Source organism: Panthera pardus, unplaced genomic scaffold, assembly GCF_024362965.1.
Source record: "Panthera pardus isolate Hobbes unplaced genomic scaffold, ASM2436296v1 HiC_scaffold_8, whole genome shotgun sequence".
NCBI lineage: Eukaryota > Metazoa > Chordata > Mammalia > Carnivora > Felidae > Panthera > Panthera pardus.
Genome location: NW_026527013.1, coordinates 149,561,649 through 149,576,135, shown reverse-complemented (window position 1 = coordinate 149,576,135; position 14,487 = coordinate 149,561,649). Strand labels below are relative to the sequence as shown.

Genomic DNA, 14,487 nt, shown 5'->3' with positions numbered 1-14,487 from the left:
CCACCCGGGACTGGTTTTAACAGGCTCACACGCTGACCACCCCCCCCCCCCCCCAAAAAAAAAATCCCCTCTAAAAGCTACAGGGCCTGGGGACGCTTCCCAGACTGGAAGACAAAGAACCACCACCCTATTGTGCACATGTGGTAACAGCATTTCCATCAAGGTGATCAAGCTCCAAGATGGGAAATAATCTACAAATCGCAGGCAAAAAAATCTGGATGAGCTTGAGAGATAAACAGGTCTCATTTAGAAATCTTTCCTGCACATCTTATCAAAGAAAAATACATGACGTAATGCATTTTCATCCAAGGACGCTTTGTTGTCAGTGCTCAAATTAGCATTAGAGGATGTGAAAACCTCCGTTTTCTGAAGCAGAACTTGTGCTCTCTTAGAAAAAAAAGATTCTCGGTGTACTGGGATACAGCACTTGTGGAAAATTTCTAACTTAAAACCTGGGAGAAGCATCCTGCTGTGGCCCTTATCTTACCACACTTGCTGCACCCCGGGGGCAGTCAGTCATTCCAACCTGGGCAGAGGAGACGGGTCTAGCTGGCTTCAGGGCAAGTCCATCCTGGCAGCAGGCCGGGCTGCCCTCTCTAACAGCCAAATTTCTAGACAGGCTATCTGCCTTTACTTTCAAAGAAAAAAAAAAATCCCCCTTTGTTTGGTCCCAGCTTCATAGAGAACAGAAAGTTGCCAAGATCAGGATGCAGGTTGGCCTTCAAGATTCCTACATCAAAAATTCTGGATGTGAGCCACGTGAAGAAAACAGCTACATTAGGTGGTCTAAGGACGAAGTGCTGGAATTGTTAAAAATAATTTTACATGTCTTTAAAAAAAATGGGGTGCCCTGCTGGCTCAGTCAGTATGGCATGCGACGCTTGATCTCGGTCGGGATTGTGTTTGAGCGCCATGTTGGGTGTAGAGTTTTAAAAATAGAATCTTTACAAAAAAAATAATTTAACATGAGGTTTTCATAAATGTCTCATTTATTTCAGCCAAGATCTCAAAAACAATACACCAAATTACATCAGAAAGTATCAGCAAAAATTATCCCTATCTTAGGAGATCTGCCAGATTCCCAAGTGACTGGTTGCGAGTGTCGCTTTGTGTGCAGAACCACATCATTCTGCCCGGGGTGCTCCCTGGAAGTGAACGAGGACAAGCGGAGGACAAGGGAAGAATCCAACTCTAGGATCTTCAGCTGCATTAAGATACGGTCACCACTCGGGTTAGGAAATTCAGAAAATCCAGAGATGAAGCTGTTAAAGAATGGTCTGAGGTATAGCCTGGCCATAGGCTTGGAATTCTAGAAAGATCTGATCTCTGAATTCCAAAGAATATTATTTGGTTAAGTAAGTGGACTAAAATGAAGGGCTACAGCAGACACTACTGGTTCGTCAGAAATGTAAAGCATCCACGTGCCATGTCCCGACACATCCCAGATGTGGCCAGCTGGGAGCACACCAGGGTCATCTCTTCTTCCCAGACATCTTTGTTCTAAAAAGTCTCAAAGGAAGGACCAAATGGAGACCAAGCAGTGGCAAGGGTTTTAGAATTAGTTTCTTCCATTGCCATTTACTCTAAAATGGATACAAATAGACTAACCCACAAATAGAAAATCATGAAAAACTGATAAACAGCTACAGATTTTTTTCCATAACTCTGTCACTGAAATATACGTCCCTTGCCTTAAAATAAGGCAAGAGTTTAAAGAAACCGTGACTTATATACCCATGACATCTAAAAATATGATCTGGAAAACAGTATCGTTGAGACTGATCAGCAACCATTTCTGTCTGTGGCCTACCCTAGCTGCTGTATGTCACATACTATAATCTTTTGCTCTCTGTTGATGAACAATAAATGTGTATGGCCAGCCCCAATGTACCATATTTTTCCTGCTCATGGGAATAAAATTACATGCATTATATTTTACCTTCCCCCTGACCCTGATGTTCAATTTATAGGGAATTAGGAGTGTCCATGCAATGAAATAGGTGCAACACTTTGAGAGTTACAGAAGATTTGAGCCAAAGACTATTCGGAGGCCTTTACCTAATGTTTATCAGTCACATGGAGATGCTTTGAGGAGATTCATTTTAGGTCACAGACCTTTAGTTTTAAGCAATTTTAAGTAACCAATGATTAAAGTTCAACAAAACAAAAGGAGAACATCAACAGCTATGGCTGTCGACACGTTGCTAATCCCAGCAGCCAAAGGGGAATCGTACCAACTGTCAAAGAAAGGATGTCTCTGGTCTAGAGACAAGGCAAAGTGCCTTACTGTTTGTTGTTGGCTTTCTTGGAGGAATCCACCGGTGATTTCTCCCATTAAATGGTCCTCTGGTTTTAACTAGCAAAGCATCCCTTTTCCTAGAGGAGAAGACTAGTAATAAATACTTAAGTAGAGCATATTATCTAATATACCTTACTATCATCCCAGAAAGTCTCAGTAAATATAAAAGTGAACTACCTATTGGAATAAGTAGTGTCTGTCAATAGTGACTCAATAATGATTTATTAAATGGTGAATACCTTAAACTTCACCTCTACTTGTTACTCTCTCATCTTAGACACTCAGGACCTTGATTAAGCCCCACTGGTTACCAATTAGCCCCATGAATGACTAATTCAAACAGGACTAGCAAGAGAGTTCTCATCAGACTTATGACAAAGCACTCAGGCATCCTAAATCTTTCATCTGGGCAATAACATTTACCGAGTTACCTTATAAACTCTATCCCATTGACTAGTTCTGGAAAAATCAGGGGAAAAAAAAGAGAGGGAGATCAGCACCCAAAAAATACTGCATGCCACTTCCTTTGCAGCTATTCCTAGCAAGTAAATGGGAAAGCTTTCATTTTTCAACTCGTTTTTTCACTTTTCCTTGATCCTCTACTTTCTTAATGGCGGCTTGGATAGCCTCTTGGTTGCCCAGGAACTGGTGAGGCCCAACAGCATGCAGGTTCTCATCCAGTTCCAGGAGAATGGGCACTCCAGTGGGAAGAGTGATGTTGATAATGTCTTCGTCGGAGATACCTGTAGATTGGGAGAGGAAGGGACAAAGCATTAAAGACAACACAGGAGGTAATTCTGTTCGGTTGTTTCACTGCACATTTATTGAGTCCCATATTAGTGGCATGTCTGGAACCACTCCAGATACTGTAAGGCATTCTAGCTATAGTTCCTGGAAGTATAAAAACTTCTCAGAAATTAAAAAAAAAAAAAAAAAGCTTAGACAGAGATTCGCATCATATTAAATTTTAGGATAGATACCCTTCAGGGCAACCTGTTGTTCCTTCATGTTTCCTATCTAAATCTTGTACATGAACCATCATAGTAGCATAATAGCCAAAAAGTGGATACATCCTAAATGTCCATTAATTGATGAATGGATAAATTAACTATAGTAATTGCGGTATACCCATACAATGGAACATTATTTAGCAATAAAAAAAGAAATAAGTGCTTAATACATGCTAAACATTGATGACCCTTGAAAACATTATGCTAATGAAAGAAGCCAGACATAAAGGACGGCATGTTGTAGGATTCCATTTATATAGGAAAATCTAGTGTGAGAAAAATAGATTAGTGATTGCCTAGGGCTAGAGAGAATGAGGAAATTGGGAAGTGACAGTTAAGTATAGGGTTACTTTTGGGACTAATGAAAATGTTCCAAAATTGACTGTGGTGATAGATGGGCAATTCTGTACACATACTAAAAGCCACTGAACTGTACATTATGTAAATTATATCTCAAGAAAGCTGTTAAAAAATACTAAACAGATCCAGAGAAGTTAAATTAAATTTCTCAAATCACAAGACTGATAAGGCAATCACATTGCACCTGGTTTTCTTATTCCCAAATCCCAGGATTTCAACTCTGGTCATCTGACTTGTTCACGGCTACTTCCAGCGCAGTATAAGGAGAGAAGAGAATGTTTGCAATCATGTTCTGCCCTTTTGAAGGGCTGGGTACTAACTAAACAGTAGCACGTTGTGTTCCTCCGTCTTCAGGGCTGGTAAGGACATGAACAGATTCATCTGATCCCCTTGAAACAGTTAACAAACAGGAATCATGATGCGCCAGGTTTAGGGGTTGTCGTCTGGGAGTTTAGAAATGAGTTCTAGGTCTTTGGCAAGGGGCTGGAGAGCACATGGGAGTCTCCTGTTTGGCCAAGGTCCCAGATCTAACCAGATCTTGACAGGTCCTCTCTTCAACAGCACCACACTCGAGCTCATGTCTACGGCTCAGATAACATCCCACTTTTGTGTGGGACCAAATCAAAGAGCCAACTAAACAAAGGCCACGAGAACTATCATATTTCACATACAAAGGAAGGAGAGCTCAACAAAAATAGAGACATTTCCAATAAACACCAAGTTGACATTCCACTTTAATGACTACTCAAATCATTCACACAGCAGACTAATTACTTACAAATATTTAAAATGCTTAGACTGGTTAATAATCAGTCAATGAGACTTAACAGACTGAAATTTTAAAATAGCAAATTAGGAAAAACCACAGTGAAGCTATTACTCATTACTCGATTTTGGCATAAGCCATTCTTCATCCTGAGAAAGTTAAGCCAGCAGAACTCCTAAGGCTAGAATAATGCATCTGCACCGAATTAAGCCAAACTGAATCAATACTGTATTATGCAATAGTGTATTATAAATTCACTAACTGGAACATCATATGAAAGTTAAAATGAGTGAACAAACAGCACATCCCCTGTCTGATAACTGGCTTAGATTTTTGTTATTGTTTTTTTGGCTCCAAGAACGTTTGAAGGGAAATATCAGAGTTCTCACCCTGCAACTGCCCTTCTCCGTCACCGCTCCCTCCACTGCCACCCCTTCTTCAGCCCCCAACCATTGTCTTTAATTCTTGAATCTTCACGTAGGAGCATCTAGGAGTTAACTGTGGTCAATCCACATGGTTGGGCTATTTTGAGTAAGAAATAATGAAAGTTTATGGTAAGTCAAAGGGGGTAACTCAATGCCAGTATGGGTAGAAATTCAAACAACTTCATTTTCTGCATACAGAAATAGCTCTAGAAAGTCAAATCTGCACCTATGAGCCCTCTCCACCAAGTCATTATAGCAGGAACAGGAGCCACAGCCAGTTATTGAGATCACTGTACATTATTTTATTTTTTAAATGTTTATTTATTTTTGAGGGAGAGACAGAATGGGAGCGGAGGAGGGACAGAGAGGGAGACACAGAATCAGAAGCAGCCTCCAGGCCCTGAGCTGTCAGCACAGAGCCCGAGGCAGGGCTCGAACCCACAAACTGTGAGATCATGACCTGAAGCTGAAGTCGGACGCTTAACCTACTGAGCCACCCAGGTGCCCCGAGATCACTGTACATTATTAAGTATATTAATACTTATGTTAATATGTATATACATTAATTAAGTCTATTAAGATGCACTTACAGCATTCACACTTGGCCTTCTATTAGAGGTGGCTGTGCAAATGCTCGCTTCGCCAACCAGGATTATAAACGACTTGAGAAGAGGGACCATGTCTCATCCATCCCTGTGTCACACATGCTCTCAGACCAGTGCCTTACCCCCTGCGAGAACTCAGTAATATTTGTTCAACTGTAAAGAACCTTCTATTATATGCATTGGCTGCCAGGATCCAGAAACTGTTTAGCTGTATGATCCACTTTTACAACTGTATATATTGTATGAATCTACTTCTTATGTACAAACACAAGCGATAAGGAACAGAACATTAGCTACAAACTCTAACTTATAAAGTCCATACATGAAAGCACTCTGAAGACTTTTCAAGAGTTCCAGTATCGGCCGAATTTCAGAAAGAGATCAAAATGGGGACATAGCTCCTCAAAAGCCAGGATTTTGCATGTCCAATTCTAGGAGCTATATCCTGTGCCAAGAACAGCACCTGATTTGACAGGCCCTCAGCACACAGCTGAAATGAATAAACCTGAACTCTCTGGGCTTTCCAATTAAATCTATTCTTTTACTCTTGAAACCTTGATTAAAGACTGTGTTTCCTTTATAACCTTACCAAAGAGAGAGAGAGAGAGAGAGAAGGCACTTAGGCTTGAATACAAGGTATTTAGTGCTAATAAACAATTCAAATTAAATTTATCTATATATTTTCTTTGATTTCCTCCAAAGGTTTGCTCATCTCGGGCAACAGGAGAAAAGACAGCCAGGGAGACAGATTTGTCACAGGATGAAAACAAACCCCAAATCTATAGTGTATACTTTTGGAAACTAGGAAAAGAGGAAAACCACTTCAACCAATTCGTTTGGCCGTGAGGTGCACCCACGCCCCACTTACCTTTCCCAGTCAAGAAGGTCACAATTCAAACCCCGCTGATGGGCGGTCTGTGGTGAGAGGCCTGTATTCTATTGCAAAAATGAGAGCTGACACAAGATGTTCTCAATTTCATAGATGATCTATCTATCTTTAATTAGAAATCTTTAAAGTTTGGATGCTACTATTTACAACTTATGCTGGGGAGCAAGTGCAAAGGGGTTATTTGAATATTGCAACACGATGATAGGATAACAGCCTCTAATTTGGAATAAGGCAAAGAGAAGAATCCACATTGAATTTTAAAGTTAAGATAGCCTGCAACTTTTAAAAGTAGAAGTTTTCCTACATCAATTAAACTTTGAATAAGAGAAAGCCTGACCATACCACCAGACAAGCATTTGCTTTACAGGAGAGAGGTCTGAATTTGCAGCTTCCGAAAATATCACGCTAAAATGCCAAAGGTGAAGCACTCGTCAGCCCCGCTGCCACGGCTGGCCCCGGCTGGCCCCGGCTGACCTGCCCTCCCCAGCTCTCTAATTTTGCCTCAAGGCTTCCTTGGCTTGCTTTGTGTGCAGCTGCACCCAATTCTTCAGGGACCAAGCCTGTCGTTCATGAGTCTCCTGCATGCCACTCTGATTCCAAACTTGAAACTGCCTAGTCCTGTGCTTGAACCCAGACTAAACAATCCACTTCCGCTGGCAAGACGCAGACTACATCCAACGCTTCAGTTCAGTCCCTGGATTTTCCTTCAGTGTGGGCCAGCAGCAAACAAACAGGAAGTGACTATGCCAACCACAGAGAAAGAAACAAACGCCTGTCTGGAGCGCTACAGGACAAGATGCTTTTAGATACTAAGCCTGTGTTAGGAGCTTTCGCGGTGGTGCTCTGTGACAAGTGTGTCTGAACCAGTCAGCACAGGGCCCTGCTTTTGCCTGGACTTATTAGCACAGCACAGGCAATCCTCTACGCTGCTAGAAACAGGTAAAGCAGTTCCTTATGTAGGAATTTTCTTACTATATAGTATCTCATAGGTCTGTCTGCAGTCCTTCTTCTGAAAGTGTCAAGGACTACTTCCCAGTTAAAAGTAATGCAATCTCCCAATTACCTACAATTTAAAAGCAGAGATGTTAAATAAGTAATCGACACGGTAGAGGCTGTCCTGATCAGGCAAGAAGCGTATCCTAGGCCCTGACATGGGTTCCTGTGTTTGAGATTCTTGTACAAGAGTGCTGCCTAGTTCCGAATCAGTAACACTTGCCTTGCTGTTCTTTTCATGCTCTTGCATTGACCTACTCCTTGCCTAGGTGGTTGTGAGAAGAAAAAAAGGACAGATAGAAGACCCAAGGAAGACTAGAGAATTCAGTGTCAAGTGAGCAGAAATAGTTCTGGGGCAGGAAAACCTTTCCTAGACAAGCTCACAACCTCGAAGGACAAAGCTTCTTGGTCCAGCAGCTTCTAGATAACTCACGAAGACCGGCTGTGCCAGCGATTCCCTGTGATGTCCATGGTTTGGGCGCTGTGGAAAGTCAGCACTACTGGGTCCCAGTCTTGAGAGAGCATACCGGGGCCCTCCGGGTTAGTCTTCAAAGGCACAATTAGGCGTATGTAGCAACCTTCATTTAATTAATTCTACTAGTTGACAAACTAATCGAGTCTTTATCTTAGGCAACAAAAGCCATGGTCCCCATTAGGGAAATGGTCATTTCACTGGATAAAAGCTAGACTTTTTACACCGAAGTATAATTCACATGCAGTAAAATTTACCGGTTTTAGTGTACAGAATAGCTCTATGAACCCCCCAAAATTTCCTTATACCCCCCTGCATCCTACCTTTCCTTCCACTGATCTGTTTTCTGACCCGATAGTGTTGCCTTTTCCTGACAGGCATATAAATGGGAGTCATACAGTGCATAGTTTGCTTGTTTTTTGCTAAAAAAACAAAAAACAAAAAAATCCAAAACTCAAACAAACAAAACAAAACTCAAAGTTCTTTTCTCACTGTTCTGGGGATATCAAAGTCTGAGGTCACTTTCCTTGGCTTCTACATGGTTGTCATCTCCCTGTACCTTCACATGGTCTTCTCTCTGTGTGTGTCTGTGTCCTGATCTCTTATGAGGACGCCAATCACGTTGGATTAGGGCCACCCTAATGGCCCAATTTTACTTGAATTACTTCTTTAAAGACTCTCTATCTAAATACGGTCACATTCTGAACTACTGAAGGCTAAGACTTCAACAGGAATCTACAATACTCAGCTTTTCGAGCCCAGGTCTTTCACTTAGCATAATGCCGTTGAGGTTCAGCCACGATGTTGAGGGTATCAGTAGTTTGTTCCTTTTCATTCGAGCAGTTTCTTTAAGCAAAACAGCTGAGTGATCAATGATTGGTCAAATGAAATAAAAAGTATGACCCACATACACTAAACAGCAGTGTAAAACACGGGGCTGAACCTCAGTTTTCCAGTGAGTTCACAGCCTGGCTCTAGTTCCTATATTAAACAGGATAGGTATGTAAACGCCTAGAGCTGCACTTAGCATGCGCTCAAAAAAAAAAAAAAAAAAAAAAAAGTCACCTTGTACATCTGTACTAGGGAACACCATTCACAAACCACAATATTAGGGTAACAGCAATAATAATTTGAGACTCAGTTAGCTGCATCAAATTAACTTTTAATGGTTAACCTGCCAAGGATACTCTTGACTCAGCTTCTTAAAACATAGTATTCCAAACAAAAAATAGATCAAGGGAAGGGCTACTTTTCAGAAAACATTTAAAACAAAAAAGCCCAGGTGGTAATCATGTGTGGAGACTCAGTGAACTGGGTTTGGGTGGAGTTCACGACTCCAACTAATTATCATGATCATGGCTAAGTCATCTGAGGTCTGTCTGGCTTTCATTTTCCCTCAACAGCACCTGTCTTCTTTTTCACAAATGGAAGAAGTGTCAGTCAGGACTGGACTGCCTATAGGATAAAGTCATAGCACCAAATAGTTGACAAACAAAATAACGTCTTAAGAACCAACACTCTCCATTGTTGAGATGTATACAAGGTAGAGTAGATATGTAACACTTGTATCCTTTAAGTAGAGAGATCATAAGGCACTTGGAGATTTCAGGGTAGACTAATATTCTAATTAGTTTTTTTACCGGGTCATCATCCTTCCTACCCCAAAGTTATAGTCTTTAAACAATAAAGTATTTTTGTGATACGAGAGTATGCTGTCGTTGATTCTATCAGCTACCATACTCCTCCCCAGCAGAAGGTAACAGGCTTTAAGTTTGTCAGGCAGTTTAAGGATAATACAGGGAAAAATTGCCCAGTTCCTTGAAAGATCCTGTTAATAGGAGAGAATTTTATATAAACATATCTAGAAAGCATGACTAGGAATCAGGTGAACCTACAACCACAAACATTTTTACTTTTGTTTAGCAACTTTTGTGTTTACAGGAAATATGGAATCTGGTCACACCTATTTCAGGGATTCATTCTTAATACTAGCAAAGGCTAACACCTTTATGGTAAGGTGACCACATAATTTATCATTCAAGCAGGGCACTTATGAAAGTGAAAGGAGATGCTATTAATAATTGCACTGGAACAACAGGTATTAACCAGAAAATGGGGGTGATACAGTCATGTAACTTTACAGTAAGAATAAACTGGCAATTAAAATGGTAAATTTTATGATATTTTTTAACACAATGAACATACACACACACAAATAAATTGGCCAGGGGTCCTTCTTATATGATAAATACCTGTATTTCCCCCTAAAGTAAGTAAGATTCACTTAATTTCTGGAATCTTAAAAAGTTAGCATCCAGGGGCCCCATGGTGGCTCAGTCGGTTAAGCATCTCACTTCGGCTCAGGTCATGATCTTGCGGTCCATGAGTTCGAGCCCCACATCGGGCTCTGTGCTGACAGCTCAGGGCCTGGAGCGTGCTTTGGATTCTGTGTCTCCCTCTCTCTCTCCCCCTCCTCCACTCACACTCTGTCTCTGTCTCTCAAAAATGAATAAATCTCGGGGCGCCTGGGTGGCACAGTCGGTTAAGCGTCCGACTTCAGCCAGGTCACGATCTCGCGGTCTGTGAGTTCGAGCCCCGCGTCAGGCTCTGGGCTGATGGCTCGGAGCCTGGAGCCTGTTTCCGATTCTGTGTCTCCCTCTCTCTCTGCCCCTCCCCCGTTCATGCTCTGTCTCTCTCTGTCCCAAAAATAAATAAAAAACGTTGAAAAAAAAAATAAAAAAAAAAAATGAATAAATCTCAAAAAAAAAATTGTTTTTTAAGTTAGCCTCCAAACTCAAAGGAATATTTTCTTTTAGGCTGAGAATTTATCAAATACCACATAAAGCCCTATAACTTGAGTTCCTGAAAGGCAGATGTGTGAGATAAGACTAATGTTGGTATTCCTGTTCTGGTAAACATATACATCCAGAATAAATTTTTAAAAAGCTAAAATCTCATTAACAGAAATTATGTGGAAGAAATAACATACACTGTTTCTTCGGATCTTGGCAAAGTCATTTATGCTTAATTCTTAGAGCTGTGACAGCAAATACATGGATCTTATTTTTCAATATATAGTAAGAGAAATCTATTAGTGGAGACTGGTATTTAGGGAACTCCTAAAATAAGACATGAGAACTAATTTATGGAGTGATTCTAAAATCTAAAGTAATTTCTTCCATGTTAGGCGTGGAGGTCATTCTAAAGGGAGGCACAGCGACACCAAAGAGCTCCATGAGTCTTAACAAGGGCACCACCAGGGGGTACCATAGGCCAAAAGGAACCAGGTTGTTCTGCCCGGGGTGGGTGAGCCAAGCTTACATACCAGCCTTCTGTCTTCCTATGGACAGATCCCAATCTTCACATCCACTGCTTTTGTTTCCCCACTCTATGGCTTGTGCCTAATGGCATATTCTGGATTTTCTGCCATTTTTTTCCCCCTGAATGTCTGCCATCTGCCATGGTCACCAACCCTCCCATTTCCACTTCCTGTCTCCCTCATCGACACCTCCCCTGTCCTCTGCTGCAGACACCAGCCAACTTTATGCCTTTTCTACTTTCACATACTTCCTTCTCAAATCCCATACCATTTGCCTCTTCCAGCATGAAAACTGCTGTTTTAAATCAATTATCTTCCAAATAACAACATTTTGTATAAGACCTATAGATAGGGAGAGGGATAGGAATTATAATTTAAGGTTGCTTCAGTTGTGTTAAGCTCTGAAAAGTCATTTAGCACTATACATCCAACTTAAAAAAAAAAAAAAAAAAAGACCTCCAGAAGAAAGCTTAAATAAAGCCTGAGGACTAATGCCTACTAATTTCTCAGCAACCCCTATAAATCCATTTCTGCTCTAGTGACCAAAGCTGTAGTTTATTTTATTTTTCCTTATTCTTTACTCCACATCCATACATGTCTACTTTGACACTGCTTCCCATATTTGCCCTCCAATATTTTTCTCTAGGCCAATGCCACATCCTTTAATCTTTCAATCCCATTGATTAAACTATTTTTGCAGCTTTAACTTGGTAATTCACATACAATTTATCCATTTTATCCCACGGCTTTTAGTATATTCAGACTCGTGCGACCATCATCACAATCAACTTTAGCACGTTTCACCACCCCAACAAGAAACTCTGTACCTAATGGCAGTCGCTGTTCATTCCACACCCCTCCACCTCTACCCCAGGCCCAGGAAACACATAATCTATTTTCTGTCTGTAAAGATGTGGCCATTCTGGACATTTCATTTAAGTAGAATTGCACAATAAATATGCCTTTGTGACTCCCTTCTTTCAGGTAATGATGATTTTAAAGTTCATCCACACTGTAGCACATAAGAGTATTTCATTCTTTTTCATTGCTGAATCATATTATATTGTATGGATACCAAATTTAATGTATCTAGTCACTAGGTGACACGCATCTGGGATGCCTCTCTGTGTTTTGGCTCTTATGAATACTACTACTATGAAGGTTTGTGTACATGTTTTCATTTGGACATAGGTTTTCATCTCTCTTAAGTATTGCTATGAGTTGAACTATTATGCCTCCAAAAAAGATACGTTGAAGTCCTAACCTCAGAATGTGACCTTATTTGGAAACAGGGTCTTTATAGAGGTAATCAAGTTAAAATGATATCTTTCACCCTACTCTAATATTATGTGTATTCTTACGAAAAGGGGAAATTTGGACAAGAAACAGAGACGCACAGGGAAAACACCTAGTGAAGACAGGTCTGCACGGATGCACCTACAAACCAGGGAATTCCAAAGATTGCCAACAAGCCCAAGAAGCTAGAAGACGCAAGAAAGGATAGAGAGAATATGACCCCGGCAACACTTTAATTTAGGACTTGCAGCCCCGGGAACTGTGAGGAAAATTAGTATCTGTTGTTTTAAGCCTTGCAGTTATTGGTACTTCGTTACAGTAGCGCTAGGAAATGAATATGCCAGGCAAATACCTGGCAATAGAATTGGTGGGATCGTATGGTAACCGCAGGTCTAATCTATAGAGAAGCTGACGGATTGTTTTCCACAGCAGCTATACCAAATGATTGTTTTTCGGTAAATTATTAATGGTTTCAAAACCTCCCTCAAATACAGAAAGTAAGCTTTCTATGGGTAACCTTGCCGTCCACAGGTAATTCTCCCTCTACTCTGACCAGGGTGACAGTCTTCTTCACCATTGGCTAAACCTTCCTATTCCCTTCAAAAAAGAACAGTAACAAACAGGGAAATCCTCGATGCGCTAATAGAAGGGAGTATCTAGAATGGGCTGTGGCTGGGGATGCAGAATAATCTTAAAGACATCTAAACCTAAAGACAGTTGAAGAATAAATGGTATTAAATAGCAAGAAATCATTTTTAAAGGGAGGGTTTCCTAGTTAAGACAGGGGAGAAAAGAGGTTCCTGAAGCAGATGATGGCATCTTCTTTAGGGAAGGGAGCTTGGCCACAGAGAGATCGAAGTCTCGTCTCTGGAACAAGGGAATTGGAGTGGTGGAACAGAATACACCTTTGGGCAGAAACTTTGAAATTCTGAATTTCAGTTTGTTGTTGTCCTAAGAGAAGGCTCAACTCTTCTTCAAACAATAAAGTACTGTAGTCCAATAATGATGAAGTTATTTATCACTTAATCAAATACCTGACTATTCTGAAAGAAAAAGAATAGAAGCCTTTATGTAGTTGAGTAAATAAGATATATACACAAACAGGGTGAGCGCCATGTCTAGCCAATAACATTTTTAATAGCCAATAAAGTCTGTAGAGTTTAGATCTCTGCACAACTAATGGATGCAAGTATTCGAGTAATGATTTGGCTTTTGGCCATGTTATAAAAATCAGGGGCAAAAGCACATGCTAAAAAGTTTACAATAAAATCTCATAAAGATCACTTTGTTTGGCTACCAATAACCTATTCTCACTTATTTCACATACAGTGTCAACCTCTTCATTTTTCACAGCCTCATGGAGAAAAGTAAAGCAGAATGGGCAAGGAATGTTAGAGAAACGCATTCTAATATCAGGGGCTAACTACTGCTGGTGCTGTCAGGACAAAGGACGAGGGAGCAGATCACTCAAAAAGCACAAATGGGTGGGTGATGGGTATTGAGGAGGGCACCTTTTGGGATGAGCACTGGGTGTTGTATGGAAACCAATTTGACAATAAATTTCATATACTGAAAAAAAAAAAAAAGCACAAATGCCTGGGATTGCTTAGTGAAGGGAGAAAGGGGAAGGAAGAACCCCCTGTAAGTGTCACAGTGCAATCACTGATGCCCCAAAGTGGTGAGCCCGAGTCCTCAGGGGTTCCTAGTTTACATCAGTTAAGAGGAAGATAACAATATTGTACATTTCAGAATATGTTTAGAACACAACATGAAGTAGTTAAAATAAAATTGAGCCGACTGATGATCTCCAACAGGCAATCCTTTTATTTACCTTCCCCCTAACTTTCTCCCAATGAATAGGCCTGGTCTGGAAAGAAAGAGCTGGAACAAAGGAATTGTTCAAGAAACACAGATCTGCGACACAGGAATAATTGTTTAGAGTTGGAAGAGCATGGGCAAAACTGAAGTCTAGGTAATTTTGTTTATCTGGAACGATTCAAATAAATAAATTGACTTTGCATACCATCTCTATAGAAATTAATTCCCTCCCTAG

General features: G+C 40.7%; 1 protein-coding gene across 4 annotated transcripts in view; it reads right to left on the bottom strand.

The window, feature by feature from the left end:
* Window positions 1-971: 971 nt before the first annotated feature.
* Window positions 972-14,487, bottom strand: part of BPGM (bisphosphoglycerate mutase) — a 31,126-nt gene continuing 17,610 nt past the window's right edge. For all 4 annotated transcript variants that reach the window (XM_019452792.2, XM_019452789.2, XM_019452793.2 and 1 more), the window contains one exon: window positions 972-3,042. In XM_019452792.2, the coding sequence (XP_019308337.1) occupies window positions 2,861-3,042 (182 nt within the window). In that variant the 3' untranslated portion in view covers window positions 972-2,860. The remainder of the gene's footprint in view (window positions 3,043-14,487) is intronic.